At 39.3% G+C, this 24,335-nt stretch overlaps 1 protein-coding gene across 2 annotated transcripts; it reads left to right on the plus strand.

The window, feature by feature from the left end:
- The first annotated feature begins 166 nt into the window (after positions 1–166).
- On the plus strand, positions 167–23,062 carry N4BP1 (NEDD4 binding protein 1). Of its 2 annotated transcripts, XM_064459432.1 has the most exons (8): positions 674–791; positions 3,189–3,268; positions 3,741–5,515; positions 16,134–16,264; positions 16,703–16,799; positions 18,534–18,641; positions 20,196–20,303; positions 22,432–23,062. In XM_064459432.1, the coding sequence occupies exons 2-8, from the start codon at positions 3,200–3,202 to the stop codon at positions 22,766–22,768; spliced, it is 2,625 nt and encodes an 874-aa protein (XP_064315502.1). In that variant the 5' UTR covers positions 674–791; positions 3,189–3,199; the 3' UTR covers positions 22,769–23,062. The 2 variants fall into 2 exon arrangements, with proteins under 2 accessions (XP_064315501.1, XP_064315502.1); XM_064459431.1 differs by lacking the exon at positions 3,189–3,268 and having other exon boundaries at positions 167–791.
- The last annotated feature ends 1,273 nt before the right edge of the window (positions 23,063–24,335 follow it).

A 24,335-nucleotide genomic window follows, 5' to 3' on the forward strand; every position in this document is an offset into this window, starting at 1 on the left:
GTAACTATACCAGAATATGGCTGGGCGAACAATATCTTAGAACCAAACTTCTAGGCTGTGAACCCGTGAAAGGGGAAAGTTTCTTCCCGAGGCGGGTGGGCGGGACCCTCGCCCCTGAGGTGGGGAGAGGCCAGTCTGCGAGGACCGTGCCTGGCGCGGAGGGCGCCGCAAAGAGCCACCCTTCAAGGCGCCGAGGGCAGGACGGCAGGGACCGCCTCTGCAAAGGGAGCCGGGGCACAACCCTGAGGCAGGCGGGTGAGTCGGCCCCCAACCCCGCCCCAGGCTCCGCCACGAGCTGCCCGTCCCGCCGAGAGGCGAGCCTTCGCCTGACCGAGGGAGGAGCTCGCCTGCAGTCCTCGCTAAAGATGGCGCCGGGGCAGAGGAGCGCTCCCCGCCTCCCGGCGCCGGGCGGTGGCGGCGCCGTCGCGGGGCTATGACGTCGGCGAGCCGAACGGAGGGAGGCCGGGGATTCCCCGTTTTGTTGTCCTGGGGCCCGGCGGGATGGGAGACTGGAGCGTGGGGCGGCGAGGCCGGCGCTGATGGCGGCTCGCTGGGCAGCCCGCGGCTCCCAGCCGGGGCCGGAGGTGGATGAGTTCACCGTCCCTGCGGAGAAGAGCCGCCTTCTGGAAGGGAACCGGGGCCGCATCGAGGGCTTATTCGAGGTGCGGCTAGCCGTGCCCGGGGCACAGGGGGACTGGCAGCCCGCCATCCCGCCGCCCGGCCCGCCGCCCGCCGCTGCCAGGATCTGGGTGCAGCTGGTGGGCGGGGGGAAGGCCGTGCGCAGCGCCAAGGTATGGGGGACCGGGGTGGGGTGGGGAGCGGCGCCCACTCGTGTCGACGGGGCCTCGGTCACCCGGCGCGCCACCGGCGCCGTGTTGGCATACGGAGTGGCCCCTTCGGCCCGGGGCACGGCTCAGGGGCGCGGCTCTGGGTAGGAGGAAGAAAGGGTGGGGAAAGAGCACTTCGCGAGGAAGCAGAAGCGGCCCTGCCTTGGCAAATAGGTGTGTTCAGGTGCCGGGGTGTCTCCGCTGGTGTTGACATAAGCGTGGAGAACGAGGAGACACGAATCAGCTGAGGAGTGCAAAGTTCGGCGGTGTTGTAGAGCGCCTTACTCTCCCCGCGTTGGGAAGCGTCGCTGCCGTCTGCCTGTAGCTGCGTGAGGGATTTAACGCCCTGGAGAACGGGCCGAGTTTTGTTCTAAACCGCGATTAAAACGTGGCGCTCTGCTTTTTCTTCCCGTAGTCAAGAAATTCTTCGGAGTTGGTCGGGTGTTGCCATGTTTCACACTTGCTCTACAGACTTGACTTTACTCTGTGGCATTTAGTAGTTTATTAGCAAACCTCTCGCTCACAGTTTAACGGAGCCTATATTTACATAGTGTAAAAGATCCAGCGTGCTTCCCCAGTCTGTTCGCTGGAGCAGATAGCTTTCTCTTTAACTGAACGCTAAACAAGTGAAAAGAGAGAGCCACCTAGGCTGTTCGTGTCTCTGACTGTGACACTAGTTGCTGTGAACTATCTTCCTAGAATTATTATGTTAAATCCCTTGTACGGCTAACCTTTGGGGGAGCTCAACAGTAACGACGAAATTGACGTTACTCATAATGGGCCTGGTAGCTGGAGCTGTTTGAATCATGTGATGGGGACGGTAGTGTGAGCACTAGCTAGGCTGGAGGTGGCTTTAAAAACGAAAATCTCGATATGTGGGTGTTTGAAGCTTTTTGTTGGTTTGTTTAAATACACATTAATATTAGTGGGGATCATTAGTGTTAGTTTTGTGACTTAATTCACACACTTGGCAGTTCAATTCCAAAAACTTGATTCCTTAACTGTCTAATGCCAGAGACTTACAAGGATAATACTGTGAATGTTGAGGTTTTCTAATTGTTTGACTCTGAAATTGACTCTAAACCAATCTGCTTGTATATTTGGGCTCAGAGACTCCAGAAACTATTACGGGTAGCATAAACAGCTAATCTTCTCCAGGCAGCGGCAGTACCACTTTCTTTTTTTCCAGAAAACTAAAGCCTGGAAATCTGGAAAATTTTCAGCCTGAAAGCCTGAAACAGCACAAGACTTCCATTTTCTAATTTCTGCTTTTCCTAATAACACAGAAAATGTTTCCTACTCTAAATACTTTAAAGGGTATGGGAGATGTGACTTCCCTGACATGTGGAGCAGCTTTCAGACCCAATCCAGAGGGATTATTGACTGGAAAGTATAAACAATTGCACATCTTTATTGTCTCCCTTTAAAAGGTTTTGTGATAGCAATTTGTGTTTTAATTCCTCACACGCAGTGTATTCATTCTTAAGTGCTGTTCAGTAAATGTTAAAAAAAATTCTCATATTTTTAATATCCTTTTTTCCCAATTATGTTATTGTCTTGTTGCTCTGCAAAAGCAGTCAAGGGATGACTAAACCATGAAAAGTAATCCTGTGGATTTTGTTGCAGAAGCAGTTTGTGCTAATATTGTCTTGAAGGAGCCTGCCTTGATACCTGTGGTGATATAACTCAAGAGATGATAGGAAGTGCTGTTACATTATTCATTACCTTATATTGGTTTTCGGTTCCATTTAAAGGAGAAGTTTAATTTCTGAGAATAAAGATGGATAATAAAATTTGGTATACTTTGGAGTCAGCAAATACAGTGACTGCCGTTAGAAGCTGGTTTTACTATGTTACAGAATTTTAAGCATAGAAAGAGACAATTTGGGGAAAAATAATGCTCTCTGAAAGAAGAAATGGTATAGTATATTGACAAAGTTCTAAACTCTGATGCATTTAAAATAAGGTAGGATAGTGAATTTAGCTATAGTAACTTCTAGGTGGCAGAAATAGCAATGAGAGTTTGGTTTGAGGATTTGGGGTTTTTTAATCTATTAAAAACCTGAACTTTTCTAGAACACAGAACTAGCTGGAGCCTGGAGTTTTTTCAGTCATTTGTCAGTATCATCTGCTTTTTCAAAATACTGAGTTTCAAAGCCTCATGTGGGAAGCTGACATGCTGTTGAGCTTTCTGGGTGTGATTTTCTTTGGTGTTATACACCTATTGTAAGTAGGTGCTCTAGCAGTTGTAGTTTTAAAATAAAAATGTTTTATTTGGTTAATAAGGGAATCTGTGAGAGTTCAGAGAGTGGTTTTGTCATTTGTTCTGTTTTAGCTGCCCCTTTTTTTTTTCCCCTATAGGGTATCTTTTAATGGATACTACTGTGGCTACTAGTTATGTTGTGCCATGCCACAGGATCAGTGTCCTTGATTCGTTATTAGTAAGTATAGAAAGTAACACATAATTACTTAAAAATATAGGATAGCTACTGCTGTGATGAGGCTTTGGAAATTCTTTCAAAACTGTTTTTAGAAGTTCAGTGCAAGGCATTTGTTAATGAAGTGTATATTCTCTTTGACCAAAGAATGAGGATGGGAAAATAAATGTCTTCTGACTTGTCTTTTAAACCTTTTAAGCTACAACTTAAATACTCTGTTACTATCAGTTTCAAGTAAATTTATTTATAAACAGTAGGATTGAAAAGTTAGCTTTCTATGAGATAAATTTAAAAATCATTTCAGGTGTTTGTATTTTATCTCTATTATCCAGTTTACTGGCAGTATTTACTTTCTCACATTTCTTATGCTAAGTTGGCTTTATCTTTTAATGTACTTGTCCATTACTGACCTAACCAAGACTAATTTTATATTTTAGCTTTTCACATATATTCATTTGTCTTTTTCTCCTTGTAGGAGTATATTAAGGGACTCTGTGAACCTGAACTAGAAGAAAAGGAGTACTATCCAAAGGATATGCACTGCATCTTTGTTGGTGCACAGAGCCTGTTTCTCAACAGTCTTATTCAAGATACCTGTGCTGATATAACAGTGCTGGAAATAGGATTGCTCAGTATAAAGGGGGGCGCAGAGGCTGTTGTTATGGCTCAAAGTCATGTTCAGCAGTTTGTGAAGCTTTTTGAGAATAATGAAAGTTTATTAAGTGACAATGAATCAGAGATCAAAAAGCAATTCAGACAATTTGTGGAAGCACATGCAGATAAATATACAATGGATTTACTGATTTTGCCTAGCTCACTAAAAAGAGAACTGCTAGCTCTCGCACAAACTGAATGTTGTGAAGTAGAGAGCGATGTCATAGATCTTACAGGTTCTGAAAGCCCAACTGAGCTTTTACAAAATAAATCCTCCAAAGTAATCGCTACAAGCAGAGATGGTAGAGCAGTTAGTGAGGAAGCAAGAAACAATGCCGGGACACCTGTAACTGAGCTTACAAAGCAAATGGACACTGTGTTTTCTGATGCTCCTGAAACAAGTTTTGTTCCCGTAAACATTGTGCCTCTGTTAGAGGCAATGGTGCCTAAAGAAAGGCAGTCATGTAAAAGAAGATCTTCTGATGGTGAGGAAAGGCTCCCTAAAAAGCAGTTCTCTTTGGAAAGTGATCAGGCAGTGAAATGTGCTCCACACAGTAATCCTTCAGACAGCGACACAGTTATTGATCTGTTTTCAGAGAGCTGCAGTGAATCAGATGATCCCAGTTATTGCCTTAAAGAAGGTGATGATATCAGTGAGGAAATGGAATACAAGATTCTTGTGAACTTCTTCAGAACAATGGGATATTCCCAAAATATTGTAGAAAAAGTTATTGGTATCCTAGGACAATCTGTGGAACCATTAATATTGCTAGAAGAAATTGAAAAGGAAAATCTAAAAGTTCAAAAAGAACATGAACAGTCATCTCAAAAGCCTAGAACTATCAATCCTCCTTTAGGAAGTAATGCAAATAATTCACAAAAGCTAGAAGAAAAAGTCATTTCTAGCAATAAAAGTCCTCTTAAATCCAGTCATACTTCAAAGGAGACAAAAAATGAATATCACAAAGTAAGAGATTCACCAAGCACGCAAGCTGATGCCAAAGATAAAATGCATATGTCAGTATGCAAGCCTGCTTCTCCTTCCAGTAAAAATTCAGCTATATGCTCTGAACAAAGAGACATTTATTGCCGTGGTAAGAATCACAGTTCAAGGTCTAGTGATATAGAAACTGATGGTGGTGTAACTTTCGGCACTATACAAGCTGGAGCTCTAAAAGATGTTGATTTTGTAGCCAGAGGGAGCTCAGATGTGCAGCGTATCTCAGCGAAGACTAAAACTGCAGTTCAGCAAAAATCTGCAGGGCCCTCAACTGTACAGAATAGCCATCCTGGTTTTGAGGACCGACTAGGACACTGCAGCTCCTCTTCTCAAGTGAGATCTCTCAACCAATGCCTTCTCCAAACCTCAAATTCTGAAAATCCTGTTCCAGACCAGGTATCGCCTTCACAAATACATCCTTCAGATTCTGACAGAGAGACAGTGGGACCACACAGATGTCATCCTGATCCTTCAGTTACCGGAGTTCAAAGATTTTTGGAATCTCTGAAAAAGCCATACAGACTGGAGTTGAAAAATGAACCTGGGAAACCATATTTAAAGCATATCATTATTGATGGAAGCAATGTTGCAATTTCGTGAGTATTGTTCTTTTCAACTATCTCTTTATTAAAAGTTCAATGAGCTTTCAAATAGGATGCTGTGGCATGTGTAAAGTAATTGCTAGCTAGGTTTTTGGTGACCAACAGGCCGTGTACACAGAAAGGTTTTTCAGCTACTGGTAATGGCTGCATTGGTAAGTTATGGTAAGGCTTGATAATGAAAAATCACATGAGATTGAGAGTAGTAGTCATTTTAATTTCCAACAAATAGCAATTTTGATTGGTTTTATTCTTCATTTAGTGACAGCATTCATTTTTGACTGACTTGTTTGGAGTTGTTATTCTTTGTTGAGATACTGTGCATAGAAGGAGATTTAAAAGTTTTTAGCAGGTGCACTATGTGACATCTACTGCAGTATGCAAATCCAGCTAGAACAGTGTGGTGGCTTTATGAGAGAATATCCCACAATTCTTGCAGAATTTACTTCTGGTTAAAAAAAAATAAATAGTCTGAAGTTGAACAAATGCAATAACTAGTTAAAATAGAATAAGAAAATATCCTTGATTTCGACTTAAAAATTGGTTGGTAATTGCCATACTCTGGAAAATATTTTCTGTAAAGCCTTTTAAGACTTAGCTTTCCTGCTGTGGTAGAAATTTGTGAATTAGTAAAAGCAGGAAGCTCAGATTTATGAAGCCCAAATACTAAAATAATCTGAAACCAACTCGAACAATGGAACTAAAACTATATATATATATAGAGGTAGATGAGATCCTTTTTGATAATAAGATGTTTCAAAATGAAAAGTGAATTAATTCTGTAGCATTTCTTACTAGGCAAATTTGAAGCCATTTGTGTCATTTCAGAGCAACCTACTTCAAATTATCAGTGCTCCAGCTTGATGTAAATACTTCAGTCAGAATTTCAGTGACCTCTCTTCTGTTGCAAGCAATTTTGTACATGAAACTTAATTTGCTTTGCATGGACGTAACAAAGGAGTTGAGTTACCATCAACTTCAAAGCGTTTTGGTTTTCTACTTTTGCTCTTAGCATCTTGTAATTTTATAGTGCAGATTCTTATATAGTAGTAAGGTATTCGTCCTTTAACAACACCACACATTAGTGCTTGTGTCCTGTTACTTTTTGCAAATGTAGGCATGCAACAAAAATATTCCCCCCCACCCCCTCCATAAAGCTTGCAGAATAGGGAACCATGTATATGTCTGCACATACCTCGTCTCCTATTCCTCCTAGTACCTGAAAGAATGTATGCAAGTGATAGTTGACAATTACAGGGCTGTTTGATAATTTTAATAGATCGGCTGACATGGCACCATACAAATGAACCCTACAAAATGGGCACAGTTAATAATGAAAAGATCGAGAAATCCCTTTCATTGGCTATGATGCAGGGATTTTCCACTTTTTTTTTCCTTCAGTGTTTCTATTGTAGACAACTTTGGAAGGCATTGCCAATTACAATGTTCTTTTTAATTTTCTTTTTTTAAGTTTGCTACAACTAACTAGAATAGCAAAGATCAGTTAGAACCCATATCCCTCTAAAATTCTGTGCTTCACTTTGTTCATTTTAACATTTGTCTCATCAAAATCATCCTTGAATTGATTGCTATTCTCTAGTCAGGAAGAGACTTGGATTTCACAGAATCATAGGTTGGAAGGGATCTCAGGGATCATCTAGTCCACCCTTTCTAGGAAGAGCGCAGTCTAGACAAGATGTCTCAGCACCCTGTCCAGACGACTCTTGAAGGTGTCCAATGTGGCAGAGTCAACCACTTCCCTGGGGAGATGATTCCAATGGTTGACTGTCCTCACTGTGAAAAATTTTCCTCTTGTGTCCAATCGGAATCTCCCCAAGAGCAACTTGTATCAATTTCCCCTTGTCCTCTCCATGTGACTCCTTGTAAAAAGGGAGTCTCCATCTTCTTTGTAGCTACCCTTTAAGTACTGGTACATGGTGATGAGATCCCCTCTAAGCCTCCTTTTGTCAAGGCTGAACAAACCCAGTTCTCCCAGCCTATCCTCATCTGGCAGGCTTCCCAGTCCTTTGATCATCTTGGTGGCCCTTCTCTGGACCCCTTCCAGCCTGTCCACATCCTTTTTGTACAGAGGGGACCAGAACTGTACGCAGTACTCCAGGTGTGGCCTGACAAGCACTGAGTAGAGCAGGATGATGACTTCTTTCTCTCTGCTGGCGATGCCCTTTTTGATGCAACCCAGCATCCTGTTGGCCTTCTTGGCCACAGCAGCACACTTGTTTGCTCATGTTGAGCTTTCTGTCCACCAGGACCCCCAGGTCCCTTTCCACAGAGCTGCTCTCCAGCCAGGTGGATCCCAGTCTGTACTGACTCCTGGATTATGTTTTCCCAGGTGCATGATCTTACACTTCTCCTTGTTGAACTTCATAAGGTTCTTGCTCGCCCACTCTCCCAGCCTATCCAGATCTCCCTGCAGAGTAGCTCTCCCTTCTGGAGTGCCTACTTCCCCACTCAACTTGGTGTCATCAGCAAACTTCATCAGGGTACACTTGATGCCATTATCCAGATCACTTATAAAGATGTTGAATAACATTGGGTCCAATATTGATCCCTGGGGGACTACACTTGTGACAGGTTGCCACTTGGAAAAGGAGCTATTTGTCACCACTCTCTGGGTGTGGCCTGTCAGCGCCAGTTCCCCACCCACTGCAGAGACCACTTGTCTAGGCCATAACGCATTAATTTCTTCCAGAGGAGACTGTGGGGGACCGTGTCAAAGGCCCTGGAGAAGTCCAGGTAGACAATGTCCACTGCCCACCCCATGTCAACCAGGCAGTCACTTTGTCATAGAAGGCCACCAGGTTTGTCAAGCACAATCTGCCTTTAGTGAAGCCATGTTGGCTTCATTTGACTTGTGATGCCCCCCAGGAGGATTCATTCCGTAACTTTCCCAGGGACTGAAGTAAGGCTGATGGGCCTATAGTTACCCGGATCCTCCCTCAAGCCCTTCTTGTAGATAGGGGTAACATTTGCCTTCCTCCAGTCCTCTGTGTCATCCCCCGTTCTCCATGACTTCTCAAAGATTATGCAATGATGTCAGCCATCTCTCAACACCGTTGGGTGGATGGTATCAGGGCCCATTGATTTGTAGGGGTCAAGCTCCTGTAGTAATTCATGTACTAACTCTTCCTTCACTGATGGTGGGTCGGTGTTTGGATCAATCGGCAATTTCATTCCCAAAGCCTGGGACCCAACAGTGTTTGTAAAGACAGAGGTGAAGAAGGTGTTGAGGACCTCTGCCTTTTCAGCATTGTTGGTGATTGACTCTCCTTTTCCATTTAACAGTAGGCCTATGTTTTCCTTCTTTGTCTGCTTATGGCTGACATGTCTGAAGAAACCTTTCTTGTTATTTTTGACATCTACAGCCAGTTGCAGTTCGAGTTGGGCTTTTGCTTTTCTAACTGCATCTCTGCACACTCTGGCAATGCCCTTGTAGCTCTCGACAGATAATCCTCCACTTCTCCATATCTGGTATGCTTCCCTTTTGGATTTGGTCTTTTTATACTAAGTAATTTTGGCAAGCACGCATGTCAAATGGTTCTCTCAGTGTTTGCTGTGGGGCTTTTTTGTAGTTTTGCAATATGAAAGTGAGCAATGACAAAGGCAATATTTCTTCTTCTTAATGAGGAAGTGGTAGTTTTTAAGAACAAACTGAGTGTTCTCCCGCTTCACTCAGCAATGTAACAATAAGAGTAAGCTTACTATGAGAACTTGCTTTTGAAGATTTTTTGGTGCATTCAGAGTTCTTCTGCTGAACATGCATAAACCCTTCCAAGTACAGAAATTAGTTTTCTTTCTTTAACTATGCTTCCAGAACCAAAACGGAGTACTTCAAGCAAAACAATAGTAATTCTGAGAAAAATAATCTGTATCCCCAGAGGAATTGAGGAAGTTTAGGTTGTGTTTCTTAAACTATTTTACAATATGAATTTTAATCTTGGAGATTGGAAATTCTGAAGAGCCTCATATCAGCTATATTATCTTCTATTTAGTTGTAACTGATTCTCAAATAGGGCATTTTCTAAGAATAGGCCGGAGTACTACCAGTGATCCCATGAATTCCATCGGATGTTCTTAGGCTAAGAAAAACACATCTGACTGGTTAAGATACATGTATCATGTGTCATCTACTTCCGGCTATTAGATGAAAGAGGCTTCACAACAGAATCTACTTAAATGCTGTTTAGGAGAAGAAAATAAACTTTTCCAGGGGGAAAAAAAAAAATTGTTATCTACCATAAGAAAATAATGTCAGTCTGTCCTAACAGTTTCCCAGAAGTAACTATGTAAACACAGATCTGCATGTGAATGTATGCACAGTTGTGTTAATGGGGAAAAGAAATGGTAGTATGCTGCTTGTTTCACAGAGGTAGATAAAGATACCCTTAGATTTTGTTCTTTCATGGTTATGAACGATCTGCTGTAGCTCCTAAACACCTCACCAGAATTCATGGAATAACAGAACCTCCTCAGTTGTTGGGGATAATAAATACTTTTAACTCCCTTTTTTTTGTAACACGTATGATTTTTGCTTGAGAACAGAAATAATAAATTTTGTTCTTTTTGTAAAGTGCTAGTAGAACTGTTAATTTATTTTAGCTAATTATTTTAGCAAATTGGGGAATCAGTCTTAACTTCTTCCCTTACAGTCTTAGCCTGATGATTTCTGTTTTGATACCTTAATATTTGCTGATCTCTTACATAAACTATGAGATGATATCTTGAAATTCCTGGACATAGTTCATTCAGATATTTTTATATGAATTAAACTAAAAACGTCATCAGAAATATATGTCTCACTTTGCCTGTTTTTTTGACAGGCCTCTTACATATTTGCATGTGTTTCTGCTAGATTGCTCTTTTTCCCCATTAGAACAAACCATACACTTTTAAAATATTATTATTCTCAAATGCAGTTTAAGGACCAAGGACCCGGTAATACAGAAATGTTTGTAGTTAATCCAGAAGGTCTCTATAGCACAGACAAGGCATCAAAAGTAAATCTAAGTAACTTCTGTTTATGAGAAGGAATGTCAGAAGATTTCTTAATGTGTAACCTTTCCTACCAAGAGGTCATTAATTGAAGAAGGTGATGATAATCCTTAAATTTATTCCCCCAGGTTAAAGGGCCCACAGCTAGTCCCTTAGGACTGGCAACAGTAAAACTGTCCAGGTCAATCACTGGAGAATTAATGGAATGAATAATTTAAGGTTTCCTTGCATTTTATAATCTTGCTAACTTTAAAGGGGAAGCCTGACATGATTCATAACTCTTGGTACTCCTTTAATTCAAGTACAGTGTTTTGTTACAGTAAATAGTTTTTAAAGCAAACTTATTTCCTCTTTGTTCAGACTCTGTTATTTAGAAAATAGTGATATAAAAGTGCGAGTCACAACTGAGTCATAAGCTACCTTGAACTGTTATAAATTATTTCCCAAATGTGTATTAGTGGAAGAGAAATGCAAATTGCTGGGGTCATGTAGAAGATAACAAATATACCTCATCCTCTTTGTCTGGTTTTGGGTTGGTTTTTTTTATGGAGAGATTTTTTTCATCTACACATTTCATCTGTGGGGTTTTGTGGGTTTTTTTTTAAATACATCTGAAACCAATGAATTAAAAAAAGGTGGATAAACATCTGCTTATCTCTCTGATGGCTGTGAGACTGCTGTGGGCAGTTGTCTCCTAATTTTTCCTGATTGAGCGCTCTGTGCTGGTTTCATCTGGGATAGAGTTAATTTTCTTCACAGTAGCTAGTATGGGTCTAGGTTTTGGATTTGTGCTGGAAACAGTGTTGGTAAAACAGGGATGTTTTTCGTTCCTGCTGAGCAATGCTTCCACAAAGTCAAGGCCTTTTTTGTCTCTCACTCCACCAACGAGTGGGCTGGGGGTGCACAAAGGGTTGGGAGGGGACACAGCTGGGACAGCTGACCCAAGGGATATCCCACAACATATGACATCATTCTCAGCATATAAAGCTGGGGGAAGAAAAAGGAAGGGGGGAGGGGTACGTTCAGAGTTACGGCATTTTATCTTCCCAAGTAACAGTTATGTGTGATGGAGCCCTGCTTTCCTGAAGATGGCTGAATACCCGCCTGCCAATGGGAAGCAGTGGATGAATTCCTTGCTTTGCTTTGCTTATGTGTGCAGCTTTTACTTTACCTATTAAACTGTCTTTATCTCAACCAATGAGTTTTCTCACTTTTACTTTTCTGGCTTTTTTCTCCCATCCCACTGCAGTGGGAGTGAACAAGCAGCTATGTGGGGCTTAGTTTCTGGCTGGGGTTAAACCACAACACACCCCATCAGTAAAAAAAATCTTTAAGCATGCACCCCCAATATATGTATATTTATCAACTATATATGTGCATTACAAAAACTATGGTATTTCCTTCATGCATGCTAATGGATTTTCTTGCACACACCCAGCATTAGAGTAGGGCATAGTAGCTCAGTAGCACTGACGTACAGTCTCCAAATATGGTTATACAACATCTGCCACCTGCTGCTCAACCAAACGAAAACTCTGCTTCTGAAAAGCCATGGACAGAGAACTGCCTCAAACTAGCAGAACCGTTGAGATACTTAAATATCTTACTGTCGTGGTTCAGCCTCAGCTGGCAACAAAACACCATGCAGCCGCTTGCTTACTCCCCCCCTGTGGGATGGGGAAGAGAATCGGACGAGCAAAAGAACTTGTGGGTTGAGATAAGCACAGTTTAATAATTACAATAAAATTATTATTATTATTACTATAATGATAATATAATAAAATGGAAACGGAAGGGAAAGAAAAAAAGGGGAAAAAAAAAAACCACAGAAACATGAATGATACAGCTGCTTACCACCCACCAACCGACGCTGCCCATCCCCGAGCTGTGATTGCTGCCTCCCTCCCCCGGCCAGCTCCTCCCAGTTAACATACTGGGCATGACATTGCATGGTATGGAATATCCCTTTGGTCAGTTGAATCCGCTCTCTTAGCTGTGCCCCCTCCCCTCCTGGCTTCTTGTGCACCCAGCAGAACACGGGAAGCCAGAAATGTCCTTGACCAGTACAAGCGCTACCCAGCAACAGCCCAAAACATCTGCATGTTATCTCAACATTTTTTTCCATGCTAAGTTCAAAGCACAGCACTATGCCAGCTAGAGTGAAGAAAATTAACTCTATCCCAGCTAAAACCATGATGTGGGGACCTGTTTTTTTTAAATGTAGGTATTCTTCAGCTTCCTTTTGGCTCAATAAAGACTCATTATTTTCTTACATCTTAGAAAGTGAAGAATTGTTTTCAATTTTGCTTTGAATTGTTTGAACTGTTTTCAGTTGTACTTCTCAGTACCTTGAGGTTATGGACATCTGCTTCTATGCCTGTGTTGGGTTGGGTGTTCTTTTAACCCTGAAGGTCATGTGTTTTGCATTGTGACTTAATGTCATGTGTTTAAGTTGTGTCTTAACTCTGGAAGACTGCAAGAAGCTGAAGAATTTTTCCTCTTGACACGTGCAGCCTAGTAAAAATGGCACATTGATGTATTAATGTTAGCTGTACTTTCAGTGTGCTTGAAGCCCAGAGGTTACTCAAACGGCTAACAAGTATTTTTAAAAACTGACTCTTTGTGTGCTGAAAACAGGCTTTTCAGGGCAGACTGAAATAGCTAGGTAGCTGTTGGGTAATTTTAAATTTTATTAAAATGTGGAAGAAACTCAAAAGAATAATTCAATGGAGTTATATCTTAATAGAATTATTTGTAAATAATGATATGTACTTTCCCTATTTTAATTACAAAACCAAAGGGGAAAGCGTTAAATATTCCAGAAAGCAACCTGCTGTTTGGTGCTTTGTGCTGCTTACGATATTGTTTAACTTCAGAAATAGCTTCGTAGGGTCTTCACAGGGGTTTTTTTTTATGAACTGGGACAACCAAAACCAGTATGTACAATGGCAGTTGCATAGCGCATGTCTTTGAGATGGATGTCTTGAAAAGACCACCTTGCTGTGGTAATTTGCTATCCTTCAGATGTTTACCTAGCTCAAATAATGCATTTCATATTTCTGTTTATCTAGCAGTGAGATATTAATATTATAGCTTACCTTAATTCTACATGTTATTTGATAATTAAATATACTGCTTCTATTTGTGTGGTTTTTGGTGTTGTTTTTTTTTTAAGCTGCTACAGAACAGGAGTTTGTTATACAGGACAAATCAAAAGCTGCTGTTCTAGGCTTCAAAACATTTTAAAAACAGACTACTCTGTATAGTTTGGTAGGTTTAAAGCTCTAAAGCAGGAGCATGGACAAGTAGAGAAGGCATAATTTCCAACATGAGCATCGAGACCTCTGCATCTCTTGAAGTCCTACTGAGAGCCATTAATACAGTGAAAGTATTTAACAGTTTTCAAGTTCATTGAATAGGATGTTTAACTTAAAGTGGAGGGATGATGACTGCATTTTAAGTTTATGACCTAGAAGGTTTGTGAGGGCTAACTCTTCTGTCACAATTGCATTCCTTTATTTGACTGCTCTTGACATCAAGAACACTTATTACAGCAAGTGTGGCATAGGTTGGTTTTTTTTTTTCCAGAAACTCTTAAGTCAGATTTTCTTGCCTTTTATAGTTCAGATGTAGTTTACTAATTTTTCTGCCCTTCTACATAAAACATTCCTCTCCAAATTCAGAGAACCTTAATAGATTTATATTTTGATACTCATTTATTTTAAAATGAGTTTACGAAATTGGAAATGGATACATGAATGCTACTAAAGGCTGAGTTTCACTGTTAAACATTTCCATGGACATGTTCTAAAGAAATCTCTCTTCAGATTTCTTGGTAGGTTAAACTAGGGGTTTAAAGATAAGATTCCATTCAAAACTTACTATTAGGCTTATAATACACAATTGCATGTTAATTAGGAGACTGGTTTAAAATATGAATACTGCTTGATCACTTATGAGAAGCACTTTGTAGTGACTTAACATCTAACTCACAATATAGAGTAGGCACTACTTTGTAAGAAGTGCTTTGCCTGTTCATGCTAGCAGTTCTGAATCAGTGTGTCTTTTCTATGTATATCAGTTTTGTCTAAGTGTAGACTCTAATATATGAAAATGTGAGGTGAAAAGTTTCTGAATAAAAACTGGATTTAGCCTTATATAAGGTGCTAATAGGTGTTTTGTAGGAGTTTATTCTAGAGGTATTTTTGATTCTGTCTTCTGTGCTTTATTTTAAGATTCTTCTTCCCATTCAGTTCCCATAATCTGCTTAGACAGTTATTTGCTAAAGGAGGACTTCCTGCCATGTGTTAAAGGGGTATGTAGGATCACTGGATCATTCTGATGGAGAGGGACCTCACAAGGTCATCAACTCAAATCTCTGTATCATTCGTATTGGGCAGTTGCTGATTTTTCTGGAAAGTTACTTAACTAACTTGCAAAAACAGGTAATAAACATCTTATATTTTGAAATGTGGGGGAAAAAAGGATTGCCCCTAAAATACAGTGTTTTGAAAATTTTTCTTTAAAGAAATTTCATTAATTTGCTTGAAAACAGTGGCTCAGATTGTTGAATCGAAGGGAGAGGAGGCCCTAATACCTTAGATTATCAGAGAACTTCTCAGATGTGTAATCCTTGGGAACCAGTTGAACTAAAGGTGTTGTGTTTTGCACTGGGACTATATTTGGAATTACTACAATATTGGATTATGATAATTTTAATCTATAATCAATAGATTTTGGAAACCATCAGTCGTGGTTTAACCCGGCAGGCTGCTAAACACCACATAGCCATTAGCTCGCTCCTCACCAGTGCCATGGGAGAGAGAACTGGAAAAAAAGTAAAACTCTTGAATTGAAATAAGGACAATTTAATAGGACAGAAAAGGAAGGGAACATAATAATAATGATAAAAGAATGTACAAAACAAGTGATGCGCAATGCAATTGCTCACCACCCCCGACCGATGCCAAGCCAGTTCCTGAACAATGATTGTGCCCCCCCAGCCAACTCCCCCCTGGCTTTTTTGTTCAGCATGACATCATATGTTATGGAATATTCCTTTGGCCAGCTGGGGTCAGCTGTCCTGGCTGTGCCCCCTCACAGCTTTTTGCGCATCTCCAGCCTCCTAACTGGCAGGGCAGTATGAGAAGCTGAAAAGTCGTTGACTTACTGTAACCACTGCTCGGCAACAACTAAAACATCAGTGCATTACCAACATCAAGCTCATCCTAAATCCAAAACACAGCACTATACCAGCTACTAAGAAGAAAATTAATTCTATCCCAGCCAGAACCAGGACACCATCATTATTGGCCTCTTTCTAAAGCTAAACCCACTTTTAATTACTCAAATATCATTGTGCCCATGAAACTGAAAGGATGCAGAGCTATGAAGTTGCAAAGTGATGTTTCTATTCTCTTCTTTTGCTGAAGATCCCTCTCCATTTATAAGATTCCTCGTCTGTAACATTCATCTACCTTTTATTTTTCTGAGGCTGTATGTGTAACTTCCAGCTTCACTCACAAGGTTTTGTTCTGTTTTCTTTGTATTTAGAGTAGCAAAACTCTAGTAAATTTAATCTCTCTTCTCTTTCTTTCACCCGCAGTCATGGTCTAAGGAAATTCTTCTCCTGTCGAGGAATTGCAATAGCTGTTGACTACTTTTGGAAACGTGGCCACAGAAATATTACCGTATTCGTTCCACAGTGGAGAACAAGACGTGATCCTTACATTACAGGTGAGGGAAATAGTTTCCTAATGTTTTCTTTATTAAATTAAATTATAACTATTTTTTTCGATACTTCCATGAAGAATGAATGGAGAAGGAATACTTCATAAAACAGTAAGCATGAGTCATCTGGCTGCTCAGCATGAGTAATTGGGTTTCCATATACAATGTGGGACACTGCAGTGCTATTTAGGCTAACTGATAGGCCTAAGTGGAGGCCTTTTCGTTTGGATTTTATTTGCTCTTTAATTTCTAGCTTCAACCTCTTCCTCCCCATTGTTATAATATTAGCAATTCTTCAGCCAGCAGTATGTAATTTCAATAGATTAATAGGTACAAAAATAGCCTATCTTCTTTGCTAATTATATCTCAGATGAATTATGAAATTCATAAATAGCTTGGAAGAAAGCTTTTGTTTTTAAGAACAGTTGTTTCATGTTTTAACAGAGCAGGATTTCTTAACACAGCTCCAGGATGTTGGAATATTGTCTTTAACCCCTGCCAGGATGGTGTTAGGAGCAAGAATTGCTGCTCATGATGACAGGTACGGAATATACATAGATTTCAAGTATTTTTGAACACCTGACTAATGGTTGTAAAAGCTTAATACTTCATAAGTGGTAGTATTAGCTAGTTCTTCAACCTGTTTAGACAGAGCTCTATGCATCTAACTTGAGACTGAGCTCTGTTACATTATTTTACTGTCCTAAGAAGCATTTTTAGACATAATTCTCTAATAGTATTGTACATACTGTTTTCAGAAATTTATGGAGAATGGCAAATTTTTATGGCAAGTTGAACTAAAAAAAAAAGTTAATCCATTTCAAATATCATCACTTGCACTGAGGAGGAAATTAGTCTTTTAGTGATATTTTTATGCTTTCCTGATAATCAGTCTATCTCTGAATTTACTTTTATGTTTGGGGAGCACTAGCGTAAATCTGATCTGTTCCATTTTTTTTTCCCGTGTTGCAATTGTGGACATAGCTGTGTATTTGGAACAGGGTATTTGTAACAATATGTACGCTAGTAAATTTCCAAGTTAATTTAAGCACCAAAGTTCAACTTCAAAATGTGGGGATCATCTTTCAGTGAAAAACAGGAAGCTGTAGGGGCTTTTTTGTTGGGTGTAGGGGACAGGTGCTTGCATTGCTGTTGCCAAATTTTCCCAGTCTTGAGACATGGTTAAAAGTGCAGGCTGCTTAAGTTTTTTTTCCACAACCAGCTTTTCTGATTCTGCATGTGAGCAGTTTGCAGCTTTGAAATTGTGTTTTGCAGCTAGCTACAGTTCACTGGATTTCGGTTTCTTCCTTCCTACTAATAATCATTCATACTTTATTTTTCTGACTACAAAATTGTCAGGCTTTTGCACCAGGGGCATGCCTATTTTTGATAGATCGCACAGTTATGTACCTGATTGCTGAACTTGGTACGCAAAAGATATAGAGAGTGCACTTAATTTTTCTTCCTTGTTAAAATGTAGCAACTCTGATCTCTTGAATAATAAGCGAAGAAAAAATGTAGAAGGCAGCCAAGTTGGAGTGGTTTACTCACTAATATTTTATACACACCCAGCATTTAATATAAAATGCTATGTAGGTACAGTATTTACAGTTGCGATTACTGTGGAAATGAGTGATGTGCTAACATATTTGCAGTCTCATGAAAAGCATACTCATTTCTTTAAAAGAACACCATCTGTTATCTCTTTGCTAACATAGTTTCAAATGGCAAAAAGCTTGTTTTCAGACAGGTAAAAAAAAAAGGGATTTTCTTAATAAATTAATAGTTACCTTTTTGTCATAATTTATTTAACAACAAAATGGTAGCAGCACTCTGTTAATAAGTGTTGACAAAGCAAACAACTAATATGCATAACACTATCTTGCAGAACACGAATATTAATGCTAAGCAAAAAAGTATATGGACTGTGTTGGACTGTGTGATAAATACTGTACTCTTTTGTAAAGCAAACCATTTACTTCTACAAATATTTCAGAATCTGATAATCCCGAGGGTTTTATGGGGGTTTGCTTGTGGATTGTTTTAAATGGAAAAAAGGCTTCCTGTGAAGACTGCTGCACTAAATAAATACATGCTCCCTAAAATGTTGTTTAAAGTTACATGGTGGGTGAAAACAAGTAATTTCCTGGTATTCAAAGTACTTGTTTCATGGAACTAGATTACTCTTGGATGGTGAAATGTTTAGTTTTCTAGATTCTTGGACAATATTCAGCAAAGCAGACTATCTTAACAGTCTTCGAAATGAACTTTACAGGTTTTTATTACATCTTGCTGATAAAACTGGAGGTGTTATTGTGACTAATGATAACTTCAGAGAATTTGTGACAGAATCACTTTCCTGGAGAGAAATTATTCAAAAAAGGTAATTACTTAATTTCTATGAAAACTTGAAAGGATATCTGTCCTTACTTAATCTGTCATTGCAATGCTGGTAGAGCCCAACGAAGTACTGTATGTGTTTCACCACTTTGATTCATGGCCTTAGAATCGTGTGTTAAGTAGTCTAATGTCCTGATTATTGATATCTTCTCTAATGATTATTGATATATTCTCTGATGTAAATCTGTTAATTACTTACATAAATAGGAACTTGGTGTAGTAGCTGAGCTGTATCACTTCTGCAGCTCGATCTTAAATCCTGTTTGAGTATATATTTGTGGTCCATTCTCACAGGCTTTCTTGCTCTACATTTCATTTCTTCAAGGAGTCGTGACAGCTGATGCAGACATACAGTGTCACTTTTAAGGTTTCAGAATCAATCACTCTGTACTGTAGTACAACAAATTGGCATTGCTAAACAAAATAACGAACACTTGCAGCATATCCCTGTAGCCATTTCCCTGCAATTGTTGAGTGTCCTTTGGGTTTAAATTAGTTCACTTTGCTATCAAATATCCCTGCTTCAGCTTGTGCATTCTCTGTGAATTATAGTTTCTCCTGTGCAACTGGTTTCTTTTCTTTACTTTGTTTGGTTTGTTTGGTTTGGTTTTCCCCCCTCCAGTTAAATCGGGTCATTTTACTATTAAGGTATGATTTTTTTATTGCCCAAATTTCCCACTAATCCCTCAGAGTCTCCCTGACATCATCTGAGTCTGACATCTACTGTAGTGACTGAGGTCTGTATAAGTTTAATGAAATAAATAATTGAAAATTGCTTTGGGTTCTCACAGTCTATCTGGGAGAATGTGGAACTGATGTTGACTAATCAGGTGGGTATTTACGCTATTTCTTGGGTGAATTCTACCCAAGTCAGGTTCTGTTCTCCTACAGAACTTCAGCAAGAATACTTAGCACATTATTTGAGTCTGTGTTTTTTTAAGAGCTTTTGTTAACACCTGCTATTTGTTTTACTTCTGGGAAAATTACACTGTACCAAATTCTCTCCTCGCAGACAAATTTTAGTTGAAGTGACTTCCTTTAATGCAGATTTCCCTCTGTCCCAAAATGATTCCAGGAAAAAAGCTTCTTTGTGTCTTAACTCTAAACAGCTAATGCTGCATTTGCTAGTTGTGTGGCTTTCTGATAACATATGCATTTTAGCTATGTGGTTGAAGATCCTTACAAGGGAGGGGAGTTTGAACAATCAGAAAATCTTCTCTAATCACCTAGAGAATTCCACCTATGTCTCTACACAAAAATTTGCAGTTATCCAACACTTGCTGTCAAAAAAAAACCACACCAAGCAACCAACTCAGTGTTCTGCAGTGCAATAGGAACAGTTCACATAGGCTTCCATTAAATTGTTTTGACAGTGAATACTGGTTGTATCTAAAATGCAGTACTAATTATGATTCAGTGACCCCTGATGTGGTGTGAAGTGTCTGTTCTAAGGCAACTTGTCCTATGCTACAGAGGCAAAGGGCAGCAAGAGTGTAATACATTGTTAATAAATAATATTGAAAGAACTCTCTTGCAGGTTGCTCCAATACACTTTTGCTGGTGACATATTTATGGTTCCTGATGATCCTTTGGGAAGAAATGGACCTAGATTAGATGACTTCCTTCGAAGTGATGGTTGTTCTAGGTACAAGCACTGTTTTCACTTTTGTTCGAGTCAGTTATGATTTCAAATGTGAAATAAACCGTTTTACTCGTTCTCTTGAATGCTTCTTTAGATCTGTGTAGTAAAGGTACAGTAAAACTAAGCAAGAGCACTGTAGGATGTGTAGTAGCTTAACAAAAACATGTTTTTCCTATTACTAGCAGAAACTGCTGGTGACATTTGCGCCTAATCAAGATTTCTCTCAGAACTAAGATAAGCAAGGCAATAGCTTCCTCTGAGATTTGGTCACGGTGGCTTTCATACAAAGGTGGTCCAAACTGTGTTGACACTGCACAAAGCTGCCAGTGGTTTGGGTATGTGGTAGCCTGGTATCCTGTTAATTACAGTGATGCTATTTAAAACAGCTTGGTTGATCACTTATTCATAGTGGTACAATAGGGGCTACAAAAGAAACACTACACTCATATTTGTCATGGGAGAGGCATTTCACTTCACACTTGAAGGTACTGTACTGTTCATAACATTATTTTTGAGGGGCATTGTTATTAAATGCATTTGTATTTGATCCATAGGTTTAAATATTAATAAATATATACTGTTCTGTTAAAATCATTGTACTTCTTAAATGTACATGTATTCAAAGTACAAAATTGCTTTGCATTAACTACCAAGGCTTAAGAATGGGTTTGCTTTTTTGCACAAGAAAATAAGCTGCTCTTTGCTCTTCTTTCACCGGCTTAGGAGTTACAAATTCTAATGACAGTGAGGAGTATTGAGAGAGCTTTTAGAAACAAGTGAGATAAAATTAGCAATACGAAAGGCAAGCTGTTCTTAAGGATTAATACAAAGAATGATTAGGAGTCTCAGCTATTGGAAACAATTGAGGAAAGTGAGATATGTATATGCCAGTAGGTCACAGGCTGATTTGAAAATAAGCATGTAATGTCAACACGAAAAAAAGCAAGTACTGTTCTAGAACTCCAATAAGAAATGCTAAGAAAGTATTAAAGCTCTTCCACAGAGCCCTTACGAGATGTCATTTGGAACACTGTGTTTTAGCCACTTGTGTCTGAGAAAAATAAAGCAAAAACAGAGTCTGAGAGGTGACTATGATGATTGTAGAAATGGAAAGAGATTTGTTTGAGAAGACTCTAGAAGAGCTTGGTTTCCTATGTGTAAACTTGGAACTGGAGTTGGACTTTGGTTTTGGGGGGCGTGTGGTGGGGTTTTTTTAAGACAGAGAAGAGGTACCAGTGTAAAGAGTTAATTTTGTTCCTTCCCTGAGACTTTTCTACTTGAGTTAAATGGTGCAGAAAGCATAAATGGCTCCAGGAATAAGATCAGAAAGTAGAAGGATCTCATGCAATTATAGAGTCTTTCCATGCTGAATAGTGGGAGGTGTTGTAATCTAAATGCTTTTAATATAGAGCTCTGTAACTTAGGTACTGTTTCCCTTGGTGGTAGGAGAATTTACTATAACACGAGTTCCAGTTCACATTTCTGTGTTATGTAGTGGCATCTGAAGTAGACTTGGCCCTAAATTTTACAGACCTAGCAGTTTAGAGTAGCAACAACTTTTCAAAGTCTGAAATAAAATCTCAGTAATTGAGGAAGAGTATTCAGATCCTGAAATTACTGAAAAACTTCATTGCCCTATTAAGGATGTCATATGAAGGCCTTGATGTAAATGTGAGCACAGCTCACAATCACAAGCAAAAGTAGATGAGGAATAGTCTTGTGGAGCATCTGGAAGCCCCCTTGGTCTGCCAATACTTTCACACGTTCTGAGTCAGTATACATGTGTTCATGTATCTTTTTATGCGTTTAGCTCAATACTGATGTTGATGCTTCCACAAAATAAGCTTTGGCTGTTGCTGTATTCTCAAAGTAAAGTACTCACAGCATATTGGGACTAGCCCTAGAAATGTTAGTTCATGTTATTAGTCATGCCAGATTCAAACTGAAAACTGTTACACCTACTGTTTTGTTTCACTTTGGAAAAAATGCTTATCATTTGATTCTGATCAGTAACTAGCTGAGCAGCAGTGAAGTATAGGAGTTATATGCATTTTTCTTTTCTGTGTTTGAACAGAGACAGCTAGCATCTCCTTTACCTTAATTTAATCAAAATGTTTATTTTGTTCCTTAGAGATTTTCGATCAGCACAAAAGGCCTTACAGAGCAGTGGACAATATTCTTCTGAGACACCTTTCTTCGTGTCAGTCGCTAAACCAACCAGTAGCAGTCGCCAGCCTAAAAACGGAGTATCTGGTGATCGTTCATCAACATGGCTTCCACTGGAAACAAACATACAGGCTTGTCTAGCAAATCCACCACAGAGATCTGCCTCAGAAACATTACAGCTAAGAGAAGCCCTGATAAAAATTTTTCCTGATTATGAGCAAAGACAGAAGATTGATCAAATACTAGCTGCTCATCCATTCATGAGAGATCTTAATGCACTGTCTGCCATGGTGCTTGACTGAATATTATGCAGGGTTTTTATATCACAACTGATCTGACTAACTTTGAATATCAATGTGAAGAAAAATGTTGCTTTGTTATGTTACTTTATGAATATTCAGAACCTAATTTTATTTGTATAAACAAATATATTTTTTGTGTATGTTCTGTTGCTAATAGATGCCAGTTTTTGGTAAATTAAAAACTGCTGCTACTACAGATTTGTAGTAATATTTTCTATGAAAAAAAAATCTTCCGCTTCACTTGAATTGCTTATTAAAGCAGTAGCAGTTCTAAAGAACTGTTATCACTTTAAATAGTGTGTTAGCACTTTTTAAAATCCCCTTTCCTCAAAAGGTAAAAATCATAGCAGAGGCTTAAAAGTGACTCTTACAGATTCAGATATATTTTCCAGATACATGCATACCATACTATAGCACAAGCCATGCAACTGTCAGATGTCATTGTTGGTGTTTGTATCTAGGGTATAGATACCCTTAGAAAACCTGTGCTTTGCTAGTACCTCTTTCACTTATGAACTTTGAAGTATTTCTCCATGGAAATAAAACAGATCCTTTTTAATATTTTCAGATACAAAAAATTCTATATAGTATGTACTTGAACCTGCATCGTGCATTTTGGAAATAGGCTATACTCCTAAGGGTCTATGGACAGCAGTTTGAAGATCACCGTGGGAGCAGTGGATGTTCAGTGTATTCTTGAAGTACTGTCACAAGGTGGCATTACGCCTCTTGCTTTTTAATGATCAGCAGGAAGGCTTCTGACATTCTGAAGTGCTCTTTCTTACATAAAGAAAGGTAATTTAGCAAGACAGATAACTAACTGTGTGTTATGGATGTAAGTGTTATGGATGAAATTGGCAGCCTGCTCATATTACAGGCAGCTAAGAAGCTTTGTAGATTTAGGTAAAATCTTAACTGCCAGTGGAATGAAAGAAAATGCATTTACCTGTTCATCCAGGTTGAGAGACACTATGCTAGAGTAGCTAGGAGAGGGGGAAGGTTTCAATTAGAAAGTATAAATTCACAACTGTCCTCAACAGAAGATATTTGTAATGCTTTAAAAGATCTGTGATACCTACATTGGTTTTTAAATTGGAAATTCTTTTGACTATCAATACTCCTTCAGAATAATTTTAGTATTTTTAACAATCTGCAGTGTTACCTGTTTGTCTTTGCCATGCATGTTCTAAATCTGAATGCTCTGATAAGCTATTAACAGAATGTGATGCAGTTTATATCAAAATGGCATGCTGTTTTGTGCAGAGCTAATACACTGCAGTTAACACTCAGCTCCACCCTTTTAAATCTGTTTTGGGGTCTATCTCAAAAGTAAGGTGGAAGAAAAAGGAACATAATTTATGAAAGCTGACCAACAGGATCACTTTTCAAGAGCTGGGGCAAAGTAAAGATTACTGTGTGTCTGTGTCTCTGTACAAGCTTAAGTCTGTTACACCTTCCTTTTAACCTGTTTCTGGTGCTAAGTGTTCAACATTAATAAAAACAAATTAGACTGTAAAGAAAATGTGGGCTACAGAGCCTGTGTTAAACTTCTGACATACTGAGCCTT

The sequence above is a fragment of the Phalacrocorax carbo genome, chromosome 8 (assembly GCF_963921805.1).
Source record: "Phalacrocorax carbo chromosome 8, bPhaCar2.1, whole genome shotgun sequence".
Lineage (NCBI taxonomy): Eukaryota > Metazoa > Chordata > Aves > Suliformes > Phalacrocoracidae > Phalacrocorax > Phalacrocorax carbo.